The following is a 16,698-nucleotide window of genomic DNA, read 5'->3' as shown; positions in this document are numbered from 1 at the left end:
CCATAATTGATGACAAAATCTGTGAGAATCTGTGGCCTCACAGACTAAGGGGTGTTTCCCATCACATTTCTAAGTGTGTAACTTTTTCCATTGTGCTATGCAGTGCTGTAAAACAGTCACATCTTTCTCTTTTCTGTGTCGTAATGACGTGCTCTGTCAAAAAATCTCAGTACAAATAGTAAAGGCGTGAATGTGAATTGTGTCCAATCTCTTGCAGTCAATGTGTAACTTTGTACTGTTGCAATTGATATACACAGTAAAAGTGCAGACTTGTGCATTTTCAATCATTGTCATCCAAACCTCAGCCATAGTTTACACCAGAAAACACTTCCAGAGTACACTGTTACATTGACAACATGACAACACTGTGACATTGACAACATTTTGACTATCTTGTTTGTAAACAATGACACAAGTACTCGTCATTCTGATGGCACTGACATGTTCACTGTCATAAAGATTTACTTTTGATAGATAGACTAAGGAATTTGAGGAAGTTACGGGCTTTTGCAGGTAATGCACTGTTTAGTGCTGTTTGTACGATCTGTTTCAAGAAATTCTCTTACTGTTTTGCATATGTTAGGGCCAAAGCCACTGAGAGAAACTGTAATAATATAGGTAGATTAATGCATCTATGATACGGCTGCAGGTGAGTGAACAGTAAACAGTAAACAATGAGATAAAATTATATTAGGTTTTCGTAAGACTGAGGACCGGGGTGCGGATACAGAACACTCAAGGCCAGTTAAAGTAAAGAGTTTATTTACAGAGAACTGAGGGACAAGTAGTACAGAGTGGTAGTAGGTGAGATGTGAGCAGGGGCAGGCCGTCCTGGGCAGTGGCAAACAGCTCTCCTAAAGATCCTCCAAACAGGACTAAAACACACCAGATTCAGTAACTTGAAAAAGGAGAACAACAAAAGAGGCATGTGTTCTGGGTTCAGGCAGAGAACACACTAGAAACAAACTAAATGCTCAAGTAACAAAACTAGCCTGAAGTACTCAACCATGCGATGCCTAGGAATACTCTGGCGATGAGTCTCAGGGAGCCCCACATCTTAAAGCCAGGTGTAGATGAGGACTGGCAACAGGTGTGTAGCCTCACCGGGTGATCAGCTCCCTGCCAAGTGAAAGACACCCACACACGCCCACAGAACACCACAGGAGGCAAAAAAGGAAGTGTCACAGGACCAACTGTGACAAAACAGTAACACTGGATTACATGCGTGTCAGATTCTGTGGGAATGGCTGATTCCTCCACTAAAAAGGAAAACTACTATGTACAGAGTTAATTACAGAATGCAAATATATCGAATGGTTATGCAGAAAGAGTAGCAATCATAATGGCATCAAAAACTGGGTTTGAATTCAAGAAAATCTTGAGGATTATAACTTTAAAGAATGAAAAGTAAAAGTACTCATTCTGCAGAAAGAATTAATATGTATAACAGTCATATGACTGATATATCACTTAATTAGATTAGCACTGATGCATCAATGTGTAAACAGTTTTACTGTTGTAGTATTACAGTTTCTCTCAGTGGTTTTGGTACATATATTGGCACAATATTTGCAGAACAGTAAGAGAATTTCTCGAAACAGATCGTAAAAACAGCACCACACAGTGCATTATCTGCAAAAGCCTGTAACTGGCTTAAAATCCTCAGTTTTTCTCTCAAAAGTAAATCTTTATGTCAGTGAACATGTCAGTGCCGTCAAAATGTTTAGACATGCAAATTTTCAATATGACATATGTAAATTTCAGCTGTACAAAGTTACACATTACAAGAGATTGGACACGATTCACATTCGCACTTTTATGGTTTGTACTGTAATTTGTTAACAGAGTACGTCATTGTGATACAGAAAATAAAATAAAACAAGAATGTTTTACAGCACTGAAAGGCACAACGGAAAAAATTACAAAATTCGAAGTGTAAATATGGAAACAGCCCTCAGGCTGATGTTCCTGTCTGTTGGCCCACTGATTATCATCCACATCGCAACGGATATCTTCATCAATTCAGGACACATTTACAAAAAAATCTAATAGGCATGAATAGAAAATATGCTTGACAGATTATGACAACGTGTTCAACCACTTTGCACGTAGTGACTCATGCAATGACCTTATACCTAGATTTTTTGGGGGGTAACACTATTCAACAGAGACGGGTATAATACATCGTGATCAACATGACATAAGCAATTGATAATGTAGGAAACAGCAAACAATTGTACATAATCATTTGCATAAAGGTGTCAAAGCACTGTTTAAAGGAATAATCAATTGTGTTTATGATTTGCACAAATGATAATGTGGAGGTTGAACAAGTAGTTTTGAGAATTTCACTTCTGATCTGAAAAATGTACCAAAGCAACCGAGAAAAACTGTGACTACTTAGTGCAATATGCAGTTTGGTAGTTTAGTCCAGTGGTTCCCAAACCTTGGGAACATGGTCATGATGATGATATGTGGTGGAAAAGAAGAAAACAAACAAATTCTGCACCACAAATCTGTATTTTAGACATAGACTTTTTCTAATGTTATTTGTCAAATAGAGGATAATTAGACCTTCTTTAAGCCTCAAACAATTACTTCCACGAAACCATCTGAGTGGTTTCAGAGGGGGGTCTCTTTTGCAGAGCCGCAAACAACTCTTTATACATTCTTTTAAAAGCTTATATGTTGTTGAAGTTAATCTGAAAAGTTGTAATCATAGTTGTCAGTCAGTAAAATGCACAGTATTTACCTCTAAACCTTTTTGAAGTACCTTCAAACTGTACCTAAGTATACATGAGTAACTGTACTTAGTTGCTTTCCAGCACTGGCAATAGCTGCCAACATAACAAGACAACACAATTTTTGTTGTCAATTTTTATTTTTGCATCATGATAATGTCCATTTTGTTTGTCAAAAGAAACACTTCATTTTTAAGTCATTATATTAAGTGGCTGTTGTAGCAGCCCTACTTACAGAATTGGAAGAAAGAACATAGCCGATTCAAATGAGACGCCAACACGAGAACAACAGCTGATAAACACTGCACTATGACATACAGCAATAGGTTAACAAGTCACTTGATATGTGAGTGGTCTATTAAGAGCAACATCTTACATGCATGGTGAAAATAAATGAAATGAGATCCTAAGCTGAGACAGTAATCTACAGAGCACATTACATCAGGAACGAGCGGCGTCCGTCGCAGAGCTACACATCAGAAAGTATCCTGTCATGATGTTGAGCCTGGGAACCGATAACAGACTTTTCCCTCCTGCAGATGTTTGCGTTGCAAGGACACATGGAGAGTATGTTTTCAGGCTGGGGAGAGTGGGGGGTTGGGTTCCCAGGCAGAGGGGCCACCACCCCTCTATCTTCTGTTCAGAACATCATACGTTTCTTTTTTACCACCTTGGTGTCTCAGAGGCTGGGTGGAAGAGAAAAATTGTAATTTATAATTTTACTTTTTACAAGTGATAATCACACATGCCTATTAAAACATCCTCACAATTCAGCTTACCTGGTAATGGTCACTGGAGCCTCTGTTGCTCACTTCGTTAGGAACGAGATGCTGTCTATCAGAGCCTGAGGAAATAGGTATTGAAAATATTAATATAAAAATCATCATAATCATAATCATAATTAATGTTAAGTTAAGTGTTATATTTGAATTGGTGTTATTTATCACTGGAGCTAATTTACTGCTTATGCCTATTTCTACTTTTTATTTGAGTTATAAAATTGTTCATGCATGTTTTTGTGTATGTCTTATTGCTACTTTTACTAAGGGAACTGAGGTAAACAGTAATACTTGTTGTTGTGGACTAGTTTAAGTAATACACTGATGTATCATAATTTTGGTCAACTTATCTGTTACATGTTTAGAACACAGTACAGGGGTTGAAAAACAATGCTGTATACGCTAAATATGTCGCTGGTTAGCTTAGCCTAGCATAAAGACTGGAAAGACATAAGAAACAGCTAGCCTGCCAAAAGTAACAAAGTCTGCCTACCACAAGGCGTATATAGCATGAAAAGTATAATATGATAGTTGTGGCTACCCAGTGTGTATCAGTGCTAATATAAAGACAAGTAGTTGGAGCTAATTAACCTGGTTCTACTGTGTTATAAGCGCCTGCTGCTGTTGCTGTGATCATGGCTGTAGCCATGCCCATGGTTTGGTTCTTATGATTACCATGACCATGACACATGCGTTCTTAATGTGTTTAGCAGTAACTTCATGCAGAAGATACATATGCAGGGAATAAACAATAGACTCTACGACCTAAACCTGTTTCAGTGTTCAGATGGGCACCTGACTATTGTTTTAAGACAGACTTGAAAATATGTGAACCTATCCTTTAACTCAATATCCAAAAGAAAGAAGTATTAAAAAGCGATCAGAAACGTATTTATTTTATTTATTTATTCATATAGAGCAGGTCTACTGCATAATTGAATAGGCCTATGTAGTATCTAGTAGTCTATTTAGTAATCATTTTAAATGTGAGGGTTATTGCAGCCTTTTTGTTCTTCTTGAGAACTTCAAATAAAAGTCCAGTCCCAATTAAACGCCTGTCCCTTTTATTGGCCTGGTGTGGCTACACATTTTGACAAAAAAATGCATGTCTCAGTTAGAAGCTAGGTCTGATTTTTATGGAAGTTCTTATAAAACTCACGTTTTGTGCCCACGTCCATTTGAAACATGAATGGTCGATTAACTTATTCATCAATGTGTATGTCCGTGTGTGCGGATTGGTGATTTATTTTATTTCTTTATTTATCTATTTTTAACTCAATTACTTTAATGTATACTGCCTATTTACCATTTATTTATTGTACTTTGCAAGCTTGAATTTGAAAACCTCCGAGCTCTGTCTAAGCTGCTTAGATTGCACATACGAATATAAATGTTAAAACCTTTGTCAAACATGCTACACATTATACATTGGTTAGGTTCTCCACATACAATCCTCCGGTTAGTTTTATGGAAACAATTAGCACCATTTGAGGTTGGCCTATAGATGGGCTGTCTCTTGGGGCTATATCCAATGAATGGTTCGTAATTGACATGTTATCCAACAGCTTAATTTTTAGACAACTAATATTCGTACTGGTTGAAATAAACAACTTGATAGTAGCCTATTTCCCATCTTTGCTGAGTAAGAATTTTGTGCAAAAGGAATGAAAAACCTGTCCCAAATAGACACCCGTCCTAAACATAGGCAGGGATAGATAGTTAGATAGATAGATAGATATTACCTTTCTTGTGAGAGGCAATTGGACCGCTGCGAGTCTGAGACGCAACAAGATAGACAGCCCATCCAATCACGATCGTAGCCACCACGTCTCCAACAACTAGTCCAAATATTGAAGTCGGGTCGAGCTCTATGCAATTATCACAGGCTGGACAAACACAGTCACAGACACAGACACAAACACCAGTCACTTGAGAATCTCACATTTGTTAGGTAGGATTACTGTCATGAAATACTGTACTTATAATACAGTGTAATGGTAATAATAAAATTACACATAAAACCCTCAAAATTTACAAAATACATGAGTGTTTTCATCACTCAATACAAGACACAGTTTTTGCAGCAGAACTTACTCCGAAATTTCACAAAGATTTTTGTTTCTTCTGTGAGTACTTTTTCATTGAGTAGCGCACAAGAGTACTCCCCTGTGTTCTCATCATTGTATTCCAATTTCCCGGATTCAACCTCTGTCTCATCTTTAAATAGAGTTTTACTTCCGCCACAGGACACCTTTATCCCATCAGACTCTTTTGTCACAGTTATCTTGTCCTTTTCTCCTGTGTAGGAAAAAGAAACATTTGATACAATAAAGCTGCACCATTTGCTGATTATTGAACTGCTTCTTGTAAATAACCCTCAGGCATGCTTAGAGACAGATTAAAACATCATTTCACACATGTAGTTACTATTAGGCAACCTCATTTGGCTGTTAAAAGAGTCTTCTTACCTGAATTACTACTGACAGATGCTGTGGGAGAAATGTGGAAAGAAATGTGAAAAACATTTAGTTTAATGAAACTTTTAAAATGAAAGGAGTCTATTAGTTATTATTAGTCTTTTTAAAACTATACCGATGTAAGATATTTGAAGACAGGTTGTCATTTTGGTGTCTTGTCATTAAAAACTAAAATCTTGACATTGGGCCTACCTGTCAGTGTCCAAAGCAGCAGCAGACAGGCAGGAAACACTACTTGACATTTCATTGCGTTTACTCGTCTGAGTTCTGCCGATGACAGGAGGATCACTGTAAGTAACAGCAACAGCAAACAGGAAGAGCGCCATTTTCTGTTCCCTGTCAACCATTTTACTCAACTTATTGTTAAAGATAACTTACGATGAAAGACAACCTTTAGGGTGTTGATTCAAGAAAAAAATATAAGCTAATCTATAATAAAAACTGACTTTGAGTTTTGTTGATTTTACCTGAAATATCAAATTATATTATTATCGTCATATTTGAGGGTCTCCATCAAAACATACACGTTCACAATCTGAGCTGAACTGAAAATATGAAATCCACAGCAAAATTTAAATAAAAGTACTGACCTCAAAAGAAAGAGCTGCCGTGTCCCTGCTGTCAAAGCATCCAGCCTCCGTCTGGTGAAGGGTCTCAGTCTGTGTGTGTGAGAGTGAGAAGGAAGTGAGTGTGATTGGTTTATTTTCCATCTCAGCAGGCTTTGTTGATTTCTACATCTGGAGCAATCGGTGTCTCATTAACTTCCAGCAAATGACAGTATAAGACACTGGTGGAATATAACTAAGTGCATTTACTCATGGATTGTCATTTCACACCACGTTTTTCTTTTACTCCACTAGAATTCAGTGGGAGGTGTCTCCTCCACTATGTTTATTTGACAGCTACAGTTACTAGTTACTTAACAGATCAAGATTTTACATACAAAACACATGAGGTTATGTCTTATGATGCATTGTTGTAAATTAAATTACTTAAACACTAGGTCTGTAGGTTTAAATGACCTCTGCCTTGACTAACTGTAAACAGTAAAAGGCTACTTAAACATTATTGCAGCATCATCAATAATCTAATAATTTAAAAATGGGACAGGAGACTTTTATTAACACTGAATTTGTTAATAATACCTGTGCACTTTTGTGTGCTTTTACTCAAGTTGCATTTTCATTGCGGGGCTTTTACATGTACAGCAGTATTTTTCCACTAGTAATATTAGGATACACTGTCATTGTCAATTAAACTGGTATGTAATATTTAGTCCATTTGCAGCCGAAAAGCTGCAATAAATTGTTAATTCATTCTCCATTCCACCACTGTCTATGACTTTGTGTTACTGTTGTATGTTTGGGGAGTTAAAATGTATCAAGTAATTTTCACCGTTTTACCCACGTCATAATTCAGTTTGACAAAGCACCTATGATACTTTCCTATAGATATGAGCAGCAATCTGTGAAGGAAAACCTTCATATTGACTATGCAAATGATGTCACTGTTATCCACATGGTAGCTGAAATGAGAGATGTGTGGAGCAGCTCCATCTGGTAAAACAAAAGGCATTAACACAACCGTGTGTGTTCAGATGAATATTTCAATTCCCTGCCTGTTGTAAATGTTTGTCCCGCTGTGTGTGACAGATTACATTCCCTGTTCAGTGCAGAAGAAGAAGCAGCAGCAGCAGGAGCAGAGAGAGAGCGAGAGCAAAGAGATGCTCCCACAACACAAGTTTGCTTCCTGCCACAACAACCTGTGACCTAGAGCTAACACCTGGCACACATACACACTCATAGAGCCAAACTTAAAGACATGCATTATTTGTCTGGTGCACCTGCTATTGTAAACAAAACAAAAAAGAAAGCAGAGAATCAAATGTCTTCTTTCCCAAAATCCTTTCTCTTTCACACAACAAACACTCATCACTACTGAAATGTCAACAACACACATCACCCACATAACAGAAAGTCCTACATATTTTCCAGCTTATAAACTTAGAGCGCCCCCTGGTGCGCATCTACAAAACCACCAGTTTTTTCCAGCAATTACTACATACAATTTCATTATCATCTTTATTAGACATCCTCTTTTATACACATATACATATGCATACAAATATACAGTACATGACATATCCATTATACAAATACATGTACTTTAATTATGTGCCATCTTATTTGGATACTATTGTTCAAAATGGACAATCTCACATACAGTACAGTATCTTGGACATTCTGGTGTTAGCATAGAACAATTAATGCATTCCAATAATGCAACGGGGAGGAGGACATTATGAGTATGTGGTTACAGGAGGAAATCATGTCAAAACATACAGAACATGAGCATTTATACGTAGAGTTCATACTTTGCATTATTGAGATTCAAAAAGACACATGATGAACTCGTCAGAGAGTGTGTTGTGACCCAGAAACAGATAAGATCTTCACAACAAGACAGTTTCCTGGTCGTCCTGGTCCAGCTTGAAGGAGATTGATGATTGGCTAAATGACTGACTGGCAGTTGTTCTGGGTTTCCTCTCGGACAGCTGCACTGTTTTGCATGCATGAACATTATGTTTGTGTGTGTGTGTGTGTGTTTGTGTTTGTAATTTTGCGGTCAGTCACAGCCAGATCTCCTCGCTGCTTGTGCTGTTCACTTTATAGATGTAGCCCACCATCGGATATCGGGCAAAACCTGGGAGTCATCGGGGAGGAAAGCAGTCAGACAGAACACAGCACTAAAAAATAAAACACACCCTGCAGTTCCTCCACACTGAATCTAAAGAATAAACAATGAAAAATGTATCAGCGTGTATTTCCCTGACCTCTAGCAGCATAGGCTAAAGACAGATCTTCCTCCTCCTCTTCCTTCTTCTCACCCACACTATTCTGCTGGGCCGCCTCTCGGGCTGCGAGAAGCAACAGCAGAATGCAAGAGAAAAGGCAGGATGAGTTTGAAGGGATAGTTTTAGGGGGGATGCACTTATATTTTCATGCTGCAACTTACAGAAGAGAAGACTGATACCACTCACACGTCTTTACTCTAAATCACTACAGCTATGAGTCGGTTAGCCTAGCTTAGCATAAAGACTGGAAAAGGGGAGGGTGGGTGTACAAATACTGAAATGTGCTTTGAAGCTAAAGCCAGGAGATGGTTTGTTTAGCTTAGCATAAATATTGGAAACTTTTTTTAGGCCCATACATGTTACAGCAACAGGTCGGTTGTACATAGAGGTGCATTTTAAAAGAAATTAAACATTGTGGAAAAGTGCATTGTTTTTTTTTTCTTTTTAAACCTGTCTTGCCCAGCAGTCTGGTATAGAGTATGAGGAGCTGGATGCCATGTTGTGCCAGACAGATTTTACTTTAACAAGAGAGTATTAAAATACTCCTTTGTCTGTTTTATTATTTATTTGTCACTGGGCCGGACAGGGGCAGACATGGGGATGGGGGACACAAACACCACACAAACAGACAGCACAGAGAAAGGACAACACCTGTAAGAGAACAGGGAGGGGGGCCTGGGGTGGAGAAAAACAAACAACAAACAAAAAAACAAAAGCAAAGAGGCAAACAGCCGAACAGCAGCAATAAACAGCTGACATAGGAAGACAACTGAGTGAGAAATGAAAACGTGGAATAGTACATGCAAAATAAATAAACAACACAGCACAGCCATGGGAGCTGGAATAATAACAACTAATTTAAATAAGTAACTGAAAGAAAAGCGTTTTTAGCATCAGAACCAGACTTTGGTGTTTTTAGTTACTTAGTTGATTAGAGCTTTTCTCTTCTCAGGTCGACATTTCTGTATTATAAATTCTTTTATTATTTTTATTCCAAAATTCTAATAGTTTTGTGATATTGAAGTTTTGATTTCCATGAGCTGTAAACCGTAATCATTAGGATTAAAATGAAAAAAGGTCTGAAAGATTTCAGTTTAAGTTTAATGAATTAACCCACTATAGGGAGCCAGGGGACAAAAATATTACGACATACTACTGAAACGCAATGAATTGGGGCCCCTGACAGTCCTTGGACCCACGGGCAGTTGTTGCAGTACTCCAACCCTGACTACACTGTCATTTTATGCTGCATTAAAACTCTTTAGGAATTATGGAGGGAATAACTTGACCACAGTTGATCACATTTTACACCACAGTGGAAGTTGGTTGGAAAACTTTTGTGTTGCCATGTACTTCACATTTCAGAATGCAAGGTACCCTATTGTCTCCATTTTGCCAACCTTTAGCGCTGCGCATTGATTGTGAAAACTGAATATTTGTATTGAGTGGTGTTCATTGACTGATTAATGTTTTAATTGACCTCCAGACTTTTGCCATCTTACGAACCTCGTAAACAAGAGTTCACAACTTCACAAATTGCATTTTTGGCATAAAAGCATACAGTATTTTCATATTTCTAAGCTGTCAATGTGATATACAGTCCATATCTTTAAATTACCCCCCCCACACACACACACAGCTCCACCCATCTGTGTGTGAGGTGAGGGAGTTTGAATTCTTACCTTTTCTCAAAGTGCTGAGGTCGTTGAGCTGCATGTTAGAAGGCAGAGACATGTTCTCTCTCGGGATGTGGGTCTTATCAGCTTTCTCTGCCTTCAGATTGGCAGAGTCACTGTGCAGGAAATATGGAGGAGAGATTTCCAACTTAGTGTTATTGTTCTGCAGGATGGTCATAAAGTATTTATAAAAATACAAAAACACTTTCAGGAGTGTTTTTCTTCCAATCCGCTAACAATGGAGATGGAAATTATGTGCCAGTGTGTCAACGAAAGGAAGGTGGTTGCAAAAATTATAAAAGGATATGGGGGGATGTATACTTGTTAAAAGTCCTTATACACAAGCCTTAACCCTCAATTGACTATTTTCAACATCACAGGTGTTTTCATGCTCTAAAAGTGACAGGTGGACGTGATTTTGTGTAATGTTTTAATGCTAGGCCCTTGTCAGCATATTAGCATCTACAGTATAATCTGCAGGACACTGTCTACATGTGTCAAGTGTTCAACATGTGTGTGTGATGCTGAACTGCCATGAGTGAATATGGGACACTTAAAAGGAATTTGCTTACTCGCTTTTTTTTTCAAGTCAAGGAGCCAGATCTTATGTTGTTGAAGTTGGCTGTTAGCCAAAATTTATTTAAGCATCTGCTGACAGGCACAGCAATGTGATACTTGTATACAGAAACTCTTTGCTGACTGTCCACTACTGCCAGTGATGCATGCACTCTTTGGGAGTGCAGCAATGTTTTGTAAAAACACTAAATACTGCTCTTATGAATGAAAGTGCAGAAAGACGTTAGTTAAAAAGTCAGGATTGACTCATGGCTATATTTATTTATTTAAGCCAGTGGCGTTAAGAATACTCCTTGTTGCTGTTATGAATTCTTTCTTTCACAACCCAGTAAAAAGTAATGTAATATTATTAGTTTTTAAGGGTCAATTAGTAAAAAGTCACTTATTACAATCCCTGAGTAACTTGCTGAACACTGCCTGTTGAGAATGAGAAGAGACCTTCACTTATTTCACCTTTTCCTTTATGGTAGCAAGGCAAAATATGGCAGCAGGCAATCACAGTTGATTTACAATGAAAACTCAGCTGGTAACCTCTGAGGTAAAGATTCAACACTTGGTGGGTAAAAGGAGATACTGTCTACCATAACATATCCAACTCCAAGACAAATGCTTATCCAGTCTTGTTGGCCTGGTTTACCTACTCTCCAGGTGTATTCTATTAAGGTGGTTCACACAAATATCCAATGACAGATGTCTGATTACTTTATTTACCTTTTCTTGGTCATCAGAATCTCCACTGGCTCATCTGTAACATAAGACAAGAAGACATCTCATCCTGCTGAATAAGTACAACAATGCAAGCTACAGTCACACATTTTCCAGCTGACTTCCTACACACAGAGACACACTCCAGTCTCACCAAAGGACTTGATCTTGTTTTTTTGCATGAGGCAGAGAACTATCAGACTGAGGATGAGGAGGGCCATGAAGGCCATGGCTCCCCCAGTCACTATTCCCAGCATGGGCACCTCCACACGAGACTGAAGGAACTCTAGAGAGAGAGTTAAAGGAAATGTTTGACAATTTGGAAACTACACTTATTTACTTTCTTACTGAAACGTAGATGAGGAGATCAATACCACTCTTGTGTTTGCATGGTAATACGAAGGTACAGCCAGGATACGGTTAACTTAGCATAAAAGAGAACTTATCATTTTGCCTTTTACCATCACTGACCTGCCAGTGTTAGGTTACTCTGCACAGTTCCCACACTGTTGCTGGCGTTGAGCGAGACATTCCCTGATAGGTTACTGAGCATGACCTTCAGCGTGTGATTGGTCAACCAGGGATAGCTTCGTGAGTCCAGGATGAGGAAGTCAGAGGTGTTGGCTACCAGCTGGCCGGACTGGTCCACAAAGGCGATGGTGGCGGGCGGGTTAGACCTTACCAAGGCGAAGAGGACCAGGGAGAGGCCGGGTTCTGAGGTTTCACTGTAGTGGGCGTTTACCCTGAGGATCTCTGGCTGAACTGGGAGACAGAGAAGATGAACAACTCAGCACTTCAATCACTGTATCCAAAGAAATTAGCTGGGTCCACTTACAATCCTGAAATATTTAACACAGACTCACATTGGACATTGAGTGTGACCGTGGCATTGTAACTCTCTCCTGTCCTGGGATTCGATGCGACACACACTAGCTCCCTGTCCCACTTCCTGGCCCGCAGAGAGAAGGTGCTGTTGTGATTGGTTCCCGGTCTCATGACCTCAGAATCTTCCTGCGACGTCATCACCAGGCGCCCACGGTGGGGCTCTCTCTGCTGCTCCCCGTTCAGGTACCAGGTAAGCAAGGGAGGGGCACGGGGATCCCAGCCACCTGTTTGGCAGTTGAACCGGTGTGTCATGTTCTCCTGCAATGTCACAGCTGCCTTGTGCCGTCCGTCAATTTTGGGGGCGGGCTCAATTGCACCTGTGAGTAAAGGATCAGTATTGTTGTAATAGGACTGCATGTAAAGTGTCTCTACACTAATATTACAAGCTAAAGCAGTAGTTTGACATTTTGGGAAATGTGTTTATTCCTTTTGTTGTGGAGTTAAGTGAAAAGATTAACATCACTCCCATATCTGTCAGTGAAATTTGAAGCCATAGCTAGCGGCCAGTTAGCTTAGCTTAGCCCAGAGACTCGCAGCAGGGGAAAATAGCTAACATGGCTCTGTCTAAATGAACAGAATCCTACCAGTACCGCTTAAGCTCAATAATTAATATGTTATTATAATATGTAATTTAATCTGTACTGTTTCCTGCTGCTGTAAAACCACAGCTTGTCATATTTACACTTGTGTTCTTCCCCCTGTTTCAGTCTATGTGCTAAGCTAAGCTAACCGTCTCCTGGCTCTAGCTTCATAACAGACAGAGAGTTAAGAGTGGTATTAATTCTTTCATCTAACTCTAGACAAGGAAGTGTATTTTCCAAAGTATTAAACTAACTAAACTTTCCTCTTTGATAAAGCTTATAGTTAGGGCTGGCTCAGGTGAGTCCTGAACCATCCCTTAGTTATGCTGCTATAGGCCTAGACTGCCGGGGGATTTCCTATGATGCACTGAGCTCCTCTCTCCTCTACTTTCTCTCTCTCTGTATGCAACCTCATCCCATTATTGCATGTTACTAACACAACTTCTCCCCTTTCCAGTAGTCTTGTGCTTTCTCGTCCCTCTCCTCTCTCCTCCTATCACTTCCTGCAGGTGTTTCTGGCTCTGGAGCTGTGGAGTCTGGATCTGTGGCTGCGGGTCACCTGCTGCCCCCGTGTTCCTGCTCGACACACTCTGCTACAATAACTATTACCATTACTAGTCGTATTGTTATTATAATCATTAACATTACGACTGTTATCATTAACACTACTATAAATATCTGTACCATTTTTCATTTAGTCTATAGCAACATCACCTTTACTGTCTGTACTTCTGTGTGTGTATATTGTGTAGGCTGCCTCCCTCCCTCCCTTCCATCCCTCTCCTGCCCTCTTTCTCTCTGTTCCTCTCTTGCTCTCTCTCTCTCTCTCTCTCTCTCTCTCTCTCACCCCCAACCGGTCGAGGCAGATGGCCGCCCACCCTGAGCCATGGTTATGCTCGAGGTTTCTGCCTCTTAAAAGGAAGTTTTTCCTTGCCTCTGTCACCTAGTGCTTGCTCTTGGTGGGAACTGTTGGGCTTCTGTAAATAACATCACAGAGTACGGTCTAGACCTGCTCTTTTATAAAAAGCGCTGTGAGATAACTGTTGTTGTGATTTGGCGCTATATACATAAAATTGAAATTTGAAAATTAATTCTTTAACGTTGACCAAGTTGCTAGTAAGTTGCAGTTTGTGGTTGTTGTTTTATCTTCTAAAGATATTTCGAGTAAACACTGCTTCCATCCAAAATGGTATCAGCTAGTTCCATGCAGCTAATGCTACATGTAGCCTATTTTAAAGGAAATTCCCCAACAATTGACATTTAGCTTGTTATTTTCCAAAAGGAGAAATTTTACCTGAATCTTATTTAAATTAATTTTGAAGACAATGGACCAAGTTTGCCTGAATTTGCATGAGACAACAGCCCTGTTTATGACCCACTGTTTTATCATGGCTGATTCACCATTAAAATAGGTGCAATGCAATAACCTAGAGGTCAATTTTGGTTGAATTCCAATTGTTCAAAAGGAACTGGTAATTTTTACTGGGCTGCTGTGTGCCTCACCTGTCCAGGATAAGGCCAGTGTGTGAAGGAACACAACAGCGGAGCCTGATGCCCACCTTCTCAGACACACACGCTCCATAATGGCCCAGAGGAGCACCACACACGCATACACATCTACCTGCTTGGAGAAGAAAGTACATGAGGTAATTATTTGTCCATAATAAGGATCTATGGATTATCCCAAAGAATCACCGACGGATATCTCAAAAGGTAGGCACGTGAAAGCAAAACTATCCACATGGCTCAATAACTCTGGTGGTACATGAGGATATAGGTTTGGTTTCTGATTCTGACTAAATCTCACTTTAAAGGCACGTAGATTGTTGTTGGTGAGATTGAAATGCAAGCCTAAAGATGAAGACAGAGCTGATATGAAACTTTCAGTGCAATGCTATAAAAACAAAAGCAGGCGGTACTTTTCACATACAGCTAGTGACATGCCTCTCACTTTTCAGTAGGTCACTTCTGGTCCAGCATTGATTTGCATGACTGATCGGTGATTGTGCAAGCGCACATACACTGTGTGTGGGGAGTGAGTAATATCTAGTGCTTGCTTGCAATCTGGGTCACGTGATCTGTGTGAGCACCTCGGGTGAAAGCAGGAACTGAGCCATCAAAGCAACACTCATAATCTTACACATATGGAGACGACCCAAGTCCAGTTTTGAAACACATGCACACGTGACAGAAGGTGTTACATCTCTTTGCCCTCAGGTTGCGGATGCTGGGATTGCACTGACAATCAGAGCAATATGATATGGCAGCAAGGGGCTACACATTACACTGTAGGTCCACATATACACACACTCCACTTTGTAAGGCTGCATGCAGGCATTTCAATGCAGATGTGTGCACTTAAATACAGAAAGAAAGCCCTCTACGACACACAGTGTTATTACCTCAGCCCTTTCTGCAGACGCTGTTGTGATTCAGCCTGCTGGAGCTCCATGGCAGCAGAGGAGGAGAGGAGGGAGAGTGAAGGATGGTGATAACAGCGAGGAGATGAGAGGCAGCCCTCCCTGACTCAGTTCCTTTCCCATCTGCGTACACACACACACACACACACACACGGATCTCTGCAGGGTACGGTAGCTCCAGTAGCAGCGTTCACTAGCTGGCAGGGGCTTGCAGGGCTGGCTGACGCAGGCAGTCACGCTGCCACCACTAAAGAGGACGAGGAGAGTGGGGAAGGGAGGAGGGGATGAGGGAGGGAAGGAGCAGGCAGCTGAGGAGATGGAGAGAAAGAGGGAGAGAGGAGAGAGCGAAGGACACAGAGAGAGGAGAGTGGGCACAGAGTCGTGAGGGAAGGAAATAAAGAACCGATGTGGGGTGGAGTGGGAGAGGAGATGATGATGTGCAAAGCATCAATCTTTAACGATCCATTAGGGGATTGAACATGGAGCTGTGGTGGATAGAAGAGGGTAAACTGTCAATTCAGAGGGATAAACAGATCTCTTCTTATCCTCCATCATTCCTATCCATCGTCACTCAGGCATGTTAAAGTAACCCCTGATATACAAAGGCACACACTCTACATGGCTCACACTGTCTGAGCTCAATTACTTCAGACTGGAAAGCCTCTGCAGTGCAGCTGTACAGAGGTGAGCAGCATCATGCAGAGTGCTGCAGACAAAAGAAACACATAGACTAGGTACTGTATATTTCCTTCGCTAAAGCTTTAAATACTCCTCAGGAAATGCCGTGATTAAAATTTTTATCCCAGTACCTCATAATAAAGTATTGCTTTTGTTTGGGGTCTATGAAGATAAATTCCCCTGAGGAAACTTTGCCCTTAAGTCCGTCTCTGACTGAAAAACAGGTTTCAATAGGAGGGCCAAAATGCTATGCATCTAGCAAATACCATTTACTTCAGTCATCTGTGGAACAAGGTCAAGAAGAGGTTAGGTCACGTCTAGGCTTC

General features: G+C 40.2%; 2 protein-coding genes across 3 annotated transcripts; both read right to left on the bottom strand.

Annotated features, from left to right (window-relative positions):
- Positions 1 to 1,801: 1,801 nt before the first annotated feature.
- LOC119883393 (T-cell surface glycoprotein CD3 delta chain-like) lies at positions 1,802 to 6,743 on the bottom strand. 2 transcript variants are annotated; one of them, XM_038694018.1, is made up of 7 exons: positions 6,588 to 6,743; positions 6,190 to 6,264; positions 5,989 to 6,009; positions 5,615 to 5,818; positions 5,263 to 5,406; positions 3,521 to 3,585; positions 1,802 to 3,427 (listed from the first exon to the last, which is right to left on the bottom strand). In XM_038694018.1, the coding sequence occupies exons 2-7, from the start codon at positions 6,242 to 6,244 to the stop codon at positions 3,371 to 3,373; spliced, it is 546 nt and encodes a 181-aa protein (XP_038549946.1). In that variant the 5' UTR covers positions 6,245 to 6,264; positions 6,588 to 6,743; the 3' UTR covers positions 1,802 to 3,370. The 2 variants fall into 2 exon arrangements, with proteins under 2 accessions (XP_038549946.1, XP_038549947.1); XM_038694019.1 differs by having other exon boundaries at positions 6,190 to 6,285; positions 6,588 to 6,724.
- Positions 6,744 to 8,067: 1,324 nt separating this feature from the next.
- Positions 8,068 to 15,942, bottom strand: LOC119882286 (transmembrane protein 25). The gene is made up of 9 exons (XM_038692289.1): positions 15,677 to 15,942; positions 14,778 to 14,898; positions 12,672 to 13,010; positions 12,280 to 12,570; positions 11,963 to 12,094; positions 11,815 to 11,848; positions 10,534 to 10,643; positions 8,831 to 8,914; positions 8,068 to 8,700 (listed from the first exon to the last, which is right to left on the bottom strand). Exons 2-9 carry the CDS (start codon positions 14,854 to 14,856, stop codon positions 8,627 to 8,629), a joined length of 1,143 nt encoding a protein of 380 aa, XP_038548217.1. The 5' UTR covers positions 14,857 to 14,898; positions 15,677 to 15,942; the 3' UTR covers positions 8,068 to 8,626.
- Between the last annotated feature and the right edge of the window lie 756 nt (positions 15,943 to 16,698).

Source organism: Micropterus salmoides, unplaced genomic scaffold, assembly GCF_014851395.1.
Source record: "Micropterus salmoides isolate LMB-PRFRI ecotype aquatic unplaced genomic scaffold, ASM1485139v1 Ms_hic_scaffold_3, whole genome shotgun sequence".
Classification (NCBI taxonomy): domain Eukaryota; kingdom Metazoa; phylum Chordata; class Actinopteri; order Centrarchiformes; family Centrarchidae; genus Micropterus; species Micropterus salmoides.
This window is presented reverse-complemented; position numbering and strand designations above follow the sequence as displayed.

What these genes read in the sequence shown, in the direction of transcription:
- LOC119883393 (XM_038694018.1), bottom strand. Translation starts at nt 6,244, where the DNA reads ATGAAATGTCAAGTAGTGTTTCCTGCCTGTCTGCTGCTGCTTTGGACA. An exon ending in ATCTGTCAGTAGTAATTCAG is followed by an intron (nt 5,819 to 5,988) that starts GTAAGAAGACTC and finishes TTTCCTACACAG; the next exon opens with GAGAAAAGGACAAGATAACT. An exon ending in AATTGCCTCTCACAAGAAAG is followed by an intron (nt 3,586 to 5,262) that starts GTAATATCTATC and finishes CTATTTCCTCAG; the next exon opens with GCTCTGATAGACAGCATCTC.
- LOC119882286 (XM_038692289.1), bottom strand. Translation starts at nt 14,856, where the DNA reads ATGGAGCGTGTGTGTCTGAGAAGGTGGGCATCAGGCTCCGCTGTTGTG. An exon ending in AAACAAGATCAAGTCCTTTG is followed by an intron (nt 11,849 to 11,962) that starts GTGAGACTGGAG and finishes CTTATGTTACAG; the next exon opens with ATGAGCCAGTGGAGATTCTG. An exon ending in TTTAGCCTATGCTGCTAGAG is followed by an intron (nt 8,701 to 8,830) that starts GTCAGGGAAATA and finishes GATGACTCCCAG; the next exon opens with GTTTTGCCCGATATCCGATG.